The sequence below is a fragment of the Staurois parvus genome, unplaced genomic scaffold (assembly GCF_062004578.1).
Source record: "Staurois parvus isolate SC_StPar_1 unplaced genomic scaffold, SC_StPar_1.0 ptg000597l, whole genome shotgun sequence".
NCBI classification, from domain to species: domain Eukaryota; kingdom Metazoa; phylum Chordata; class Amphibia; order Anura; family Ranidae; genus Staurois; species Staurois parvus.
In genome coordinates this window covers 3,058,956-3,073,760 of record NW_028318393.1, presented here as the reverse complement: position 1 = coordinate 3,073,760, position 14,805 = coordinate 3,058,956, and the positions used below count along the sequence as shown (strand labels likewise).

The 14,805-nt window shown below is 37.0% G+C and overlaps 1 protein-coding gene across 2 annotated transcripts in view; it reads left to right on the top strand.

Annotated features, from left to right (window-relative positions):
• PLA2G4A (phospholipase A2 group IVA) overlaps positions 1–14,805 on the top strand; it is a 237,517-nt gene that overhangs the window by 118,116 nt on the left and 104,596 nt on the right. Inside the window, exon 7 of one of the 2 annotated variants that reach the window (XM_089692650.1) lies at positions 3,450–3,487. The exons of the other annotated variant lie outside the window; for it this stretch is intronic. Within the exon in view, the coding sequence (XP_089548776.1) occupies positions 3,450–3,487 (38 nt within the window). The remainder of the gene's footprint in view (positions 1–3,449; positions 3,488–14,805) is intronic. 2 annotated transcript variants of the gene reach the window in all.

Here is a 14,805-nt window from a genome sequence, read left to right as displayed (position 1 = left end):
AAATATAAAAGCTTGACTCTAAAATGGTAGCTTGTAAAGGCTTTTAAAATGTTGCCTATAGATATTAAAAACATATGCAGTTTGTCGCCATTGCAGGGAGCATGTGCAGTTTTAAAGCATGTCATGTTTGGTATCTGTTTACTCGGCATACCAACATCTTTTATATTTTACCAAATAATTGGCCAATATTTTGTGTTTTTGTGCTTTAAAAGTTAAAAAAAAAAGTATGTTATTTTTTAAAATTGTTTGAAAAATCGCTGCACGAGTACTATGTGACAATAAAAAAATTGCAGCACCCATCATTTTATTCACTAGGGTGTTTGCTTTAAAAAAAATATATAATGTTTGGGGTTTAAATTAATTTCCCAGCAAAAAAAATACTGATTTTTTTCATTTGGATCAAAGTGTCAGGGCTCGATCTTCAGGTGGTTAGAAGAGTGAGTGATGTGTGGCATAAACTTCTAATGCTGGGCATAAAATGCCCCCACTCCCCAAAACTACCCCTTTTTTGGAAAGTAGACACCCCAAACTATTTGCTAAGAGGCATGTTGAATCAATAGAAGAATTTATTTTTTTACCACAAGCTTTTGGAAAATGCCAAACAAACCTTTTTTTTTATTTTTTTTTACACAAAATTGTCACTTAAATAATTTGTTGCTCACACATGCCATGGGTATATGTGGAATTACTCCCCAAAATACATTCTGCTACTTCTCCCGAGTATGGGGGTATCACATGTGAGAGACATTTTGGCAGTCTAGCCAAGTACAGGACCCCAAAATCCAATAAGCACCTTCAGGCTTTTAAAGGGCTTTATTTCCTCATATATAGAACAGTGCAGCGCTTAGAATATGAAAAAAATAATAAATATATATATCTCCCAATTAATACAAAACTCCCCAGTGTACAAACAAAGTAAACTTTTAAAAGTGCAACATATATATTCCCACTGGAAATATAAAAAATATATATGTGAATGTGATCCGTGTTATATCAACACTCAAAACCAAAACACTCTGCTGTGAATAAAATCAACACAACACGACAAATGTCCATAAAGAGTGTACAAGTAATAATGTCCATGCAAGTGCTATCAGCTGCTCACTCTGTGCAATTCCTCCCTTAGCCGAAGTGCCCCGTCACCTCCTTAAATCGACCCTACAGGGTCAGCTCGCTCTGAGAATCAAAACCCCTCTGAATGGCCTCTGGATCCTGTTCACATCCACTCCCAGGTCCTCCGATATACACAGCTCTGTCAGCCACAACCATTTAAGAGTCCAAATAAATTTTCATGACCTCATCTCTGTAATTCAAAAGATAACAGCATCTGCTCTGCTAAGGAGGTGTAACAGCAGGGATTACATCATATCTTCTCCTCTCTCTCTCTGTACTGATGTTTTCAGGCTACAGGACCATTGGCATCTTTATTTGATGCTGACTTTATCAAAAGGAACCTTCTAAGTGTTACTTTCCAACCATCCTCCACAGCAGATATAATCATTTCAATTTGACATATAAACTTTTTAATTGGAACTGCAGCTCCTGTTATTTTTCAAAACCGTCAGGAAAAAAAAAAACTTTTCCTTGCAAAATGGCAGCTTGGAGGCTCTCTGTACACTGAACGCCTTCCGAAATCTCACTTCCTGCCTATGTGATTCATTATTGAAAAATAACAGGAGCTGCAGTTCCAATTAAAAAGTTTATTTAATAGTGTCAGCTACTCGAGGGTTACGGCTCCATTTTAGCGCAAGAGGTTTTTTCTGTTATTTTCTTATTTCCTCATTTCACTTCCTCACTACCTATCAGTTTCTGAGGCCCTGAAATGCCAGGGTAGCACCAAACCCCCCCAAATGACCACTTTTTGGAAAGTAGACACCCCAAGGAATTTGATAAGAAACATGGTAAGTATTTTGCAGATCTTATTTGTTCCCACAAGTTTTTGAAAATTGAAGAAAAAAAAAAACATTTTTTCTTTTTGTTTTTTATATTTCAAAACCTTGTGAGAAAAAAATAAGATCTGCAAAATACTCGCCATGCCTCTTTTCAAATTCCTTGGGGTGTCTACTTTCCAAAAAGGGGTAACTTGGGGGGGGGGTTGGTGCTATCCTTGCATTTCATGGCCTTCGAAACTGTGATAGGTAGTGAGGGAGTGAAATGAGGAAGTTGCGCACCTTCAGGCTTTCATAGTGGTCATTGGATTTCAGGCTCCTGTATTTGGCTAGGCTCCCAAAAAGTCTCATACATGTGGTACCCCCATACTCGGTAGAAGGAGCAGAATGTATTTTGGGGTGTAATTCCACATATGCCCATGGCTTGTGAGAGAAATAAATCATTTAAATGACAACTTTGTGTAAAAAATAAAAATAAAAAATAAAATATTTTTTTTGTAATTTTCTAGAAACTTGTGGGAAAAAAAATCTTCCATGGACTCGATATGCCTCTCAGCAGATATCTTAGGGTGTCTACTTTCTGAAAAGGGTTCATTTGGGGGTGTTCTATTCTGGTATTTTAGCACCTCAAGAAGTGTGATGGGCAATCAGAAGGAAAGTAAAAGCTGTGTAAATTCCATTATCTATACCATAGTCTGTAGATGCTATAACTTTCACACAAAGCAATCCAATATACACTTATTGGGATTTTTTTAAACCAAAACATGGAGTAGAATACATTTTGGCCTAAATTTATGATGACTTTTTTTGGTTTTTTTGGATTTTTTTTTATCACAGAAATGAGAAAATCTTTTTTTTTTTCTCAAATTTTTTTGTTTACAGTGCCAAAAATAAAAAGCACACAGGTGATCAAATACCACCAAAAGAAAGCTCTATTTGTTTGAAAAAAGGACATAAATTTAATATATGTACCGTGTTGCATGACCGCGCAATTGTCAGTTAAACTAGTGCAGTGCTGTATAGCAAAAAAATGGTGTAAATTACAGTATCTATACCATAGTTTGTAGACGCTATAACGTTCACACAAAGCAATCAATATACTTATTGGTTTTGTTTTTACCAAAAACATGTAGAAGAATACATTTTGGCCTAAATTTATAACTAACTTTGAGTTTACTATATATTTTTTATAGCAAAAAGTAAATTATTGTTCTTCAAAATTTTCTGTCTTTTTTTGTTTATAGCGCAAAAAATAAAAAGCACACAGATGATCAAATACCACCAAAAGAAAGCTCTATTTGTGTGGGAATAAAAGGACATAAATTTTGTTTGGGTACAGCATTGCATGACCGCGCAATTATCAGTTGAATTAGTGCAGTGCCGAGTAGCAAAAAGTGGCCTGGTCTTTAAGGGGGGTAAATCCTCTAGGGGGCAAGTGGTTAAATTGAATGTTTTTGGCAACTTTATACCAAAAAATCTGTTTTTGTTTCCGATCGCTATAATTGTAACTTTTTCTCTTACAAGAACTATAAAAAGGCTACATTATCTTTATTTTATTAGGTTACAAAGGTTTTTCTAGGATTCTCGTTACAGGAATGGTATGTACATATTTTTACCTACTACTTTTGAGCAGTTGTATTACATTACAATGCATGGAAACTTTAGATTCTGGTGTTAAGCTTCAGGTAGTGTTGTAGTTTGGCCAACACAGGCTCATACTTTCATTTCCTATAGTATAAAAATTATTTTCCATCTCATTTGTTTTATGCATATATAATGAAAGGATGGTTATACTTCATGAGGCAAAGGAAGCAATCCTTAAAGCAGAACTAAACCATCCTATTCTTCACAATCAAGCTAGCTACCATCTTAGCCTCTGCTTGATTTGCAGTTGCCATGGTGCTGGTGTTAAGACATCAGCTATTTGATGGCAGTGTTATTCACAGCATGCCTTCAATGTAACTGTTTTGGGAAACGGTTAAATCAATGAGTTTAGTTATACTTCAAAGATTACCTGAAGTCACAATGTAACAGTCACAAAGTCAAATGTAAAATAATATATTCTTTCCACATTGTATTTCAACTGTTTCTATCCTGCCTCTCTTCCTTTGAATTCTGAAGTAGACAACTTATTTTTTAAGAATCCCACACATTTACTTTCTTGAATTTTGTGTCACATATTCACTGTGAGTAGGCACTGCTGTGTCATACATTTCACAGAGCCTGCCTGCTGAACTACAGTGGTACTGAGAGGAGGAGTTTCAGCAGCAAAGCAAGTACAGAAAACACACCACATCATATATGCTTGCAGATATCAAGGTACCATGGCAATATGTAGGCCTTATAAATTTAAAGTAAACCAAAGGAATGAGGAGAGAAGCTGCAAAACACATGCAAGAAATCCAGAAAGTTGATGAAAGAGATGGCCAAGAGATAGGCAGCACTCCCGTCATCAGAAGATATTTTTAAGTCAATTAATACTGGATTGTCAAAAATAATTATCATTTGTGTTGCTATTACAATGCTGATGCTATTAAATTAAACATTGTAAAATTACATTTTAGGTAAGAAAACTGATGGCAAAACATAAAAGCAAGCTTCTCAGGGAGTCTTTACATTTAGCGGTCACTATGCTTTAAAGGAAACTGAAATTTCCTCCAACACGACAAATACTTTTCTTCACATTCCAATTTTTGCTGTGCATGTACACCCAGTGCTCAATGTTCTTACCTCGATCCTTTGACCTCATACAAAATCAAGGTCTTATGCATTATTGCATGAAAATGTCGGGGCATGCTCCTAATGGAGATGACAGATGGTGTCCTGGGGTATTTCCTCCCAGATCTGGATCAGGGCATCACTGAGCTCCTGGACAGTCTGAGGTGCAATCTGGTGGCGTTGGATGGACAGATGATATCCCAGAGGTGTTCTATTGGATTTAGGTCAGGCGAGTGTGGGGGGCCATTTAATGGTCTCAATTCCCTCATCCTCCAGGAACTGCTTGCATAGTCTCACCACATGAGGCTGGGCATTGTTGTGCATCAAGAGGAACCCAGGACTCATTGCCCCAGCGTAGGGTCTGACAGTGGGTCCAAGGATTTCATCCCGATGCCTAATGGCGGTCAGGATGCCATTGTCTAGCCTGCAGAGGTCTGTGCATCCCTCCATACATATGCCTCACCAGACCATCACTGACCCACCACCAAAAGGGTCATGCTGAACAATGTTGCAGGCAGCATAATGTTCTCCACGGCTTTCACATCTGTCAAATTTGCTCAGGGTGAACCTGCTCTCATCTGTGAAAAGCACAGGATGCCATTGGCGGACATGCCAATTCTGGTGTTCAATGGCAAATGCCAATCAAGCTCCATGGTGCCGGGCAGTGAGCACAGGGCCCACTAGAGGACATCTGGTCCTCAGGCCACCCACATGAAATCTGTTTCTGATTGGTCAGAGACATTCACACCAGTGGCCTGCTGGAGGTTTTGTGGGGCTCTGGCAGTGCTCATCCTGTTCCTCCTTGCATAAAGGAGCAGATACTGGTCCTGACGGGTTTAGGACCTTCTACGGCCCTGTCCAACTCTCCTAGAGTAACTGCCTGTATCCTTGAATCTCTTCCATGCTCTTGAGACCATGCTGGGAGACACAGCAAACCTTCTGGCAATGGCACATATTGGTGTGCTATCCTGGAGGAGTTAGACTGCCAGTGCAACCTCTGTAGGGTCCAGGTATCACCTTATGCTACCAGTAGTGACACTGACCCTAGCCAAATGCAAAACTAGTGAAAAAATTCAGAAAAGAGGAGTAGGGGAAAAAAAGGTCAGTGGCCTCCACCTGTAAACATATTCCTGTTGTGGGAGTCATCTCATTGTTGCCCATCTAGTGCACCTGTTAATTTCATTAACACCAAAGCAACTGAAACTGATTACTAACTCCCCTCTGCTACTTAAGTGACCAGATCAATATCCCAGAAGTTTAATTGACTTTGATGATATACTCTGATTAAAAAGTGTTCCTTTAATTTTTTTAATACTCCAGGATTCAATATTATAATTATATAAGTCAATCTCCAGAAATCTTAATGCTCCTGTGTCCACTGTGCGCAACATTGTCAGGATGTTTACAACCCATGGCACTGTAGCTAATCTCCTTGGATGTGGAAAAAAGAGAAAAATTGATCAAAGATTGCAATAAAGGATTGTTCAAATGGTGTCTAAAGCACCTCAATCAACTTCTAGACAAATTCAAGCTGACCTTCAGGCACAGGGTACAGCTGTCAGCTCACACTATACGTCCCCAGCTGAATGAAAAGGGACACTATGGTAGGAGACCCAAGAGGACCCCACTGCTGACACAGAAACATAAAAAAGCCAGATTGAAGTTTTCCAAAACTTACCTCAGGAATCCAAATCCTTTTGGAAGAATGTACTGTGGACAGATGAAGTACAATTACAACTTTCTGGCAAAGCCCATCATTCTACTGCTTTCAGAATATCAATAATGCCTTTAAAGAAAATACAGTCCCTACAGTCAAACATGGTGGAGGTTCACTGATGTTTTGGGGTTGCTTTGATGCTTCAGGCACTCGATGACTTGACCATGTGCATGGCATTATAAAATCTGAAGACTACCAAAGAATTCTGGGGTGCAATGTAGGGCCCAGTGTCAGAAAGTTGGGTCTCCACCAGAGGTCATGGGTCTTACAGCAGGACAATGACCCAAAGCACATGTCAAAAAGCATCCAGAAATGGTTTCGGACAAAGCACTGGAGAGTACTGAACTGGCCATCAATGAGTTCAGATCTCAATCCCATAGAGCACCTATGGAGAGATATCAAAGCAGCAGTTGGGAAAAGAAACCCTTCCAATCTGTGAGACCTGGAGAAGTTGGCAGAAGAAGAGTGGTCCAAATTTTTAGTACAGCGGTGTAAAACTCATTTGTGGTTACAGGAAGCAATTGATTCCAGTTATTTTTTCCAAGGGTTGTGCAACCAAATATTAAATTTGAGGGTGCCAATAATTTTGTCCAGTCCATTTTTGGGGTTTTGCTTGTCAGATTTGGCTTTTTGTTTCTCAACTTTTTTGTGTCATACCAATACAAACAAAAGCAACTGAATGCCTAAACATTTTCTGGGCAAAATGGTGCATTATTTGTCTGAAATGCAGGGGTGCCAATATTTTTGGTCATGACTGCATATAGTGCTAAAATTTTTACCGATTTATATATCTTGCAATAATACTCCATGATTCAATATTATAATTTGGTACATGCAATAGCCCTAAATTATAATATGTATCCTCATGAATCTGTAAAATAAAAATCATAATATACACATTCGTTAAGTTTTTTTTTTTTTTTAATGTAATAAAAAGTAATAAACTGGTCTAGACCTATAAATGATAAATAGATACAGTGCAGGAACAAAAATGGGGAAGGCAAATAAACATTATGAATTACTGATAAAACCATTTAAATCAAAGTTAATGTTGAGCACCTCCTGGCTCAATACTTTTGTTTCATATATCCAATGGGACTCTTTCCTTTTTTTTTTTTTTTTTTTCCCCTCAAATGTCTGATGTAATGTCTTTCCCTCCAAAGCTTTTTCCACTTTCTCCTCTGCCCAAAACTTAATACCTCTACAGTGTCTGTTATGGCAATCCCTAAAGTGTTTTGAGACCAAATGTGTTTTTAACCCCTTTTATATTATTAATGTGATCTAACTTGTACCTGTAATTGCCTAGATATACAACCTACGTATTGCTTGGGCATTCTAACATGTATGCTACCCCCTCACTGTTACATGTCATAAAGTCCATCCAATATGTATTTTTTTTTTCCCTGTCATGTGGGCCGCAAAATCAAATCCTTTTCTTTTCATTAACCATAGTTCTTCTACATCCCCAACATCTCCGACATCTGTAGAAACCTTTTAACCACAGAGTCAAGGACTCCCAACCCAACCCAGTTTTTTATCTAGCTGTAAAATCCCCCAATGTTTAATAAATATTTTTTTTGGTTCCCTATGTTGGATATGAAAATCCAACATATCTCTAAGCTCATCACCTTGTTTGACCTCTGTTCTTTATCTACCAATATTAACACACTATCCATAATTTTGACTTTTTCTCTTCAATAATTTTACATTTTTCATATCCTTTTTTCAGCAAAACTATCTACTACAATTTCATCTTGTTAGAGATAATCCTCCTGAAAGGTGCAGTTCCTTCGCAATCTGATGAACTGCCTTTTAGTTATATCATATAATCTATTCCAATGATATCAGTTGCCATGTATCCCATCCAAACTGTTGGAAAAAATTATCACAAATAATTTTTTTAAACCATCTCTTACAGAATTTTGCAAATGCAAAAAATTGACATGTAATCTCATTCACTTACCAAGATGTTATATTTCTATTATTGTTCTCTAATTTAGTCATGAAAGATATGTTTTCATCTCCTTCCCAAATTGGCAGAAAGTTATCAATTAACCTCTTATAAGACTTCAGCTCAGGAGGCCTACTCCTGAAAACAGTTTCTGCCTTCCAGAGTGCCATAAAAATATTGGCTACACTAGGAGCAAAACGGGCGGCAATGACTACACCCATAACTTGTAGAAAGTATTTTTTTATCATACAAAAAATAATTGTTTTAATCCAAAATCTAAAAACTTCAACAGAAACTTTGTGTTTTCCTTGGCAGTTCTGACCCATTTAATGCCCAATTCAATGCAGCTAGTGCATCCGCATGTTCAATCATAGTATCTAACAAACCAACGTCCGCTTTTAACAAATAACATGGTTGGCTACAATACGTATCCTCCAATATCTATCCGTCCAGACTGATGATATCCCCCTCAATAGGGATACCCATCCAGTCTGGATGGGTATCCATAATGCGAGGGAGCGTCATCATAGAAGATCCCTGGCTTTAATTTTAAAAAGCATTTTGGCCCTTTTAGGGTCGCTTCAAGGAGGTGAGGGGGCAATTTAGCCACATATGGATTATTTCCATGGGTGGTTATGCACATCCACAATATCACTTGCACGTAGAAGTGTTTGGAATATTTTAGGTGTTCAAGCACCTGTTTGGACTTGTTTTTTCTTTATTTTGTGGACTATTTCATGTGATTTATTTAAGTTGATTGTATTATTTACCACATTTTTAAACATTTTGTTTTGCATTTGATATACTATTATGGCACTTGTCACTATTGTGAAAATTTGATCCCATATTCAGGGATCCACTTTGTCACACTGTTGTATGTATATGGCTTAATTTAGCCATTTTCTGTGGTCAAGTTTTGCATGAAAATATTGATCCCTTTTTAGGGATTCACGTGATTTATATTTTTTCTATACTTATGGTCCTATTTGAACAGTTGGCTGTCACTGGTTCCTGGCTTTGTACCAGGTGAGATCACGTTTATTACTCACTATAGATCCCAGAGAGGATCGATTCACTGAATAATTGTCACTTGTGTTATTTATTTACTCTGCAATATTTTTTCCTTGCATCATTTTATTTAGTTATTCATTATTTCCACTTGGTAATGGTTAGGTGCTACCAGCTCCCACACATTTGATTTATCACTTATTAGTAGTGCAGGAGATCCTTATTACTATAAAATATAATCTATATTTTCTCCAAAACAAGATGTTACAGAACCAATGCCATTAACAATTGGCCTGCCTGGTGGCCTACATTCTTATTTATTTTTGGCAAAATGTATATGATGGAGTTCTGTAAAATGATGGATTTATATATTTAATTTTTTTACTGTTTACCTCCCTTCTGAATCAATTTTTTTCAATGTTTCTTGTATATAGGTCCAGGGTCCTTTTTCAACAATGTGATACAGTTAGGTCCATATATATCTGGACACAGGCACAATGTTCATAGTTTTGACTCTGTATGCCACCAGAATAAATTAAAATGAAAACAATCCAAATTAATTTGAAGTGTAGACTTTCAGCTTTAATTCAAGGGGTTGAACATAAATATCAAGTACAAATTTTAGGAACTTCAACCATTTTTATTCAGTTCTCTTCATTTTCAGGGGCTCATATGCAATTGGACAAATGAATATAATCATAAAATGTTTATTTTTAATGTTTTGTTGAGAATCCTTTACTTGCAATGACTGCCTGAAGTCTGGAACCCATGGACATTACCAAAGACTGGGTTTCCTTTCTTTCTGATGCTTTGCCAGGCTCTAACTGCAGCTATCTTCAGTTGTTCTTTGTGGGTCTTTCTGCCTTTAGTTTTGCCTTTAGCAAGTGAAATGCATGCTCAATTTTGTTGAGATCAGGTGATTGACTCTGCCATTGCAGAATATTCCACTTCTTTTCCTTCAAAAGATCCTGGGTTGCTTTTGCAGTGTGGATCATTGTCCATCTGTACTGTGAAGTGCCATCCAATCAACTTTACTGCATTTGGCTGAATCTGGGCTGACAGTATATCTCTAAACACTGCAGAATTCATCAGGCTTCTGTCTTCTGTTACATCAATAAACACCAATGACACAGTGCCACTGGAAGCTATGCATGCCCATGCCATCACACTTCCTCCACCATGTTTTACAGACGACGTTGCGTGCTTTGGATCATGAGCTGTTTCAAGCCTTCTCCACACTTTTTTTTTTTTTTTTTTTTTCTTCCCGTCATTCTGGTACAGGGTAATCTTGGTTTCATCCGTCCAAAGAATGCTTTTCCAGAACTGGTCTGGCTTTTTTAGATTTTTTTTGGCAAAGTCTACTCTGGCTTTTCTAGTCTTCAGGCTTATGAATGGTTTGCACCTTTTTGTGGTGAACTCTCTGTACTTGCTCTCGTGAAGTCTTCTATGATTCCTGGAGAGTGTCCTTCACTTGTCTGGATGTTGTGAATGGGTTTTTCTTTACCAAGAAAAGAATCCTGCGATCATCCACCACTGTTGTCTTCCGTTAACATCCATGCCTTTTTATGTTGCTGAGCTCACCAGTGTGTTGTTCTTTCCTCAGAATGTACCAAACTGTTGATTTGGCCACTCCTAATATTGCTGCTATCTCTCTCATGGATTAGTTTAATTTTTTAAGTCTTACAATGGCCTGTTTCACTTGCATGGACAACTCCTTTGAACGCATGATGTAGGTTCACAGCAATAGATTCCAAATGCAAATTCCACATTTAGCATCAACTCTAGATCTTTTACCTGCTTAATTGATGAAGAAATAACGAAGAAGTAGCCCACACCTAGCCATGAAACCATCTTTTGGTTCAATAGTCAGATTACTTTTGGTCCCTTGAAAAAGGGGGGATGGCTGGCTACTCTTAAGGGCTCTAATTTCTAAACCCTTCCTCTAAATTGGATGTACATACCCTCAAATTAACCCTGGGAGTGTGCATGTTCAGCCCATATCCATTATATAACTATAGCTTGAATATGTTTTTGTAAATACCTGAAAAAAATCTAAAATTGTGCCTGTGTCCAAATATGTATGGACCTAACCTATGTGTTGCTTTCGGCTAAAAACCTATCTATCTCTTCTTGGTATTCAACTTTCTTCATTACTACAACTTCACCCCCTTGCCTGCAGGATGGATAACTACTTTATTTTTCTCTGATTCCACTATTCCCCTCTTTTTATATAATTCGGGTTCGGCACCTTCTCCACTTTTGAGATTTTCTAGATCATTACATACAATATTCCTGAACACCTCAATATAATTATCAGAATTTTGGGGGTTAAACACTAATGGTTCCCTGCAGTAATTGCAAACAAACTCTTTCTCTTGGGGCCTGTGAGGTGGTTATTGGATTGCCTAATATGTGCTTTTTTATATTCAGGGACCTGACAAATTTCTCTTATGTTGACATATTGATAAATTTTGTTCATATTTTTTACTGGAGCATATTTGAGCCCTTTATCTAATACTCTAATTTCTTCATCCTTTATAGGAATTCCATTTAAATTATATTTGCCACCCCCATTGGAATCATCTTCTTTTGTATTCTATCTGCCCTCCTTCCTCTCTGCCTCTTCTACCCCCAGATCTGTTTTCAAAGTATCCCCTTTCTGGTCTCTCCCCATTGGGGGACTTTCTGGGCTCCTAAAAAATAAAAAAAACTTTCACTCTGGGTCTTTCTTCCCTGTTTTCTAATAGGGAGAATCTGACATCTCTACACTATTCCTATACCCTCCCTCTAGGTGGGCCCTTCCATTATGGCGCTCCATTACGGGTATCATTCCTCCTGGGTCCAAATTGTTCAGAAGGTCGTCTGCCATTATTCCAATAATCACGTCCTCCATTTCTTCCATGAGAATGCTCACCATTTCTTCTCCAAGGCACAGACTGGTTCTTATCTACCTTAAAATTACTGTTCGGAACTTGCCTCTGATTATTATAGTTACAGTATAATTCCTAGAAGGAACCTCCTATTTTTCTTTTTTGGATTATAATAAATCTGAGGGTGTTCTATTTTGTTCCTCACTGGTGTGGTGTTAATCGATGGAATTTCACTTGTTTCTATCTTATCCTGCCACTTGAAAACCTCATTCATTTTAAAATCCCCCATGTCTGTGTAAATCTATTCCTTTTCTTCTTCTTGTGCATATTTGTCCCATTTTTGTATTTTGACTTGTAAATCCCCTGACAATTTAACAAATTTGGGCGTTTTCTTTTTGTAATTCTACCACTTTTTATTGCTGCGATCTGTGCCTCGGCTGCCCTCATCTTCCTTTATTTGCACTTCAATTAAAATTCCAATAGTTCCATCCCTTTAATTTTGAAAAAACTGAACCATTCCTTTAATGATGGACATTGGTTCTTTATATACTATAATAAAACATGAGTTTAAAATCTTTGATGAGTAAATTGGATAACAATAATAGATATATAACATTTATCTTGGGAAGTGAATGAGATTAAAGTAAATTTTTGGGGATTTGGAAATTTCTGAATGAGATGAGAAATTTATCGCACAGAATTTTCCTAAACCAACAGATCAGAATGGATACATAGCAACTGATAGTTGTCATTGTAAGAATTGATTATATAATATACCTAAAGGGCAGTTCATCAGATTGTGAAGGAACTGCACCTTTTAGGAGGATCATGTCCAACAAGCTGAAAGTTTAGTAGATTGTTTTCCTGAAAAAGTATATTAAAAAAATGTCAAATTATGGAAGAGAAACTTAGTCAAAATGATGCATAGAGGGTTAGTTATTATTGGTAGATAAAAAGCAGAGATTAAACAAAGTCACGAGTTTAGAGTTATGTTGGGTTTTAATATCCAACATAGAGAAATAGAAAAAATCTTTATTAAACTTTGGGGGATGTTACAAATAGAACGTTGGGTTCTGTTCTGCCTTCTTGCCCCATTTTTACATATAGTAGGGCACCCACATTATGCAATATGATAGCCCCAGGGATCATAGACCCCCCCCCCTCCCCCCTCCCTCTAAGAAGGATGTGAATATCTTGACTCTGTGGTTAAAATGTTTCTACAGGTGTGGGGGATGTTGGATAATAATGGTTAATGAAAAAATCAGATTTGATTTAAAAAACCTTCCACCCTTTCTTACCTACTTTCTAATGGGTGGAATCTATTTGGCATCTCTACATTATTCCTATACCCTCTAGGCTGACCCTTCCAATACTGGGGTGCTTCATTACGGGTATCATTCCTCCTGGGTCCAAATTGCTCAAAAGGTTTTCTCCCATTATTCCATTAATCATGTCCTCCGTTTCTTTTGTGAGAATACTCACCATTTCTTCTCCAAGGCTCTTACCGGGTCTTATCTACATTAAAAGTACTATTAGAACTTGTCTCTGATTATTATAGTTAGAAAAATAGAGGAGGTTACTTCTCAGAATTATTTTTGGATTATGATTTAATCTGAGGGTGTTATATTTTGTTCATCACTGGTATGGTGTTATTCGATGGAATTTTACTTGTTTCCATCTTAACCTGCCACTTGAAAACCTCATTCATTTTAAAGTCCCCCATGTCTCTGTAAATGTTTTCCTTTTTTTCTTTTTTTGTGCTTCTTTGTCCCATTTTTGGATTTTGACTTGTAAATCCCTTGACAATTTAACAAATGTGGGCATTTCTTTTTGTAATTCTACCACCCTTTTTTTCAGTAATTCATAATGTTTATTTGCCTCCCTCCTTTTTGTTCCTACATTGTGTCCATTTTAAGTGCTGACCAATTTTTTTTTTTTTTTTTTTATTATTTTTAATTGTGCTAATATGCTTAAATTTTTTTTTAATGATGATGTATATTATGATTTTCATTTTACACAGATCCATGAGGGTAGATATAATATTTAGGGGTATTTCACTTACCAAATTATAATATTAAATCATGTAGTATTATTGCAAGATATAACATTAATGTTCTCTCTTTCGATCCCTCTTGATCTCCACAATTTTGGTCCCAATTATTTTGCGTGGATAAAGACCAGTGGAGGAATAAAACTATATAGGCCTATCTTGGAGCAACAAGCACATAAGACCTAGATTTGGTTTGATTTTAGGTCAAAGGATCTAGGCAAGGGTATGAGCACTTGGTGAATGCATGCACAGCACAGATTGGATTTTTCTTGTTCAAAAATGTTATTGTAATGTTATTGTAACATGAGTATGTCATCAGCAAAATGGTACCATAGGTTTAGGTAGGTACAGCGGGTAAGATGAGCAATTTGAGAGAGAACAACAAAGACATCCATAAAGCTAGTAGAGCCAAGTTAAAAAAAAGTAATAAACTATGTCAAACTATGAGGAATCCAGCAAATTGAGAAGGAAAGATAACTAGGTGTTGTACCTTGGATTTAAGCACAGGTTGTGGTATACAGATACTCGATTATACCTTGCATGGTGATAAAAATTAAGAAACGGTGGCATCAGTTGACTACTTGTGCCCAGAGCGGGCCAGG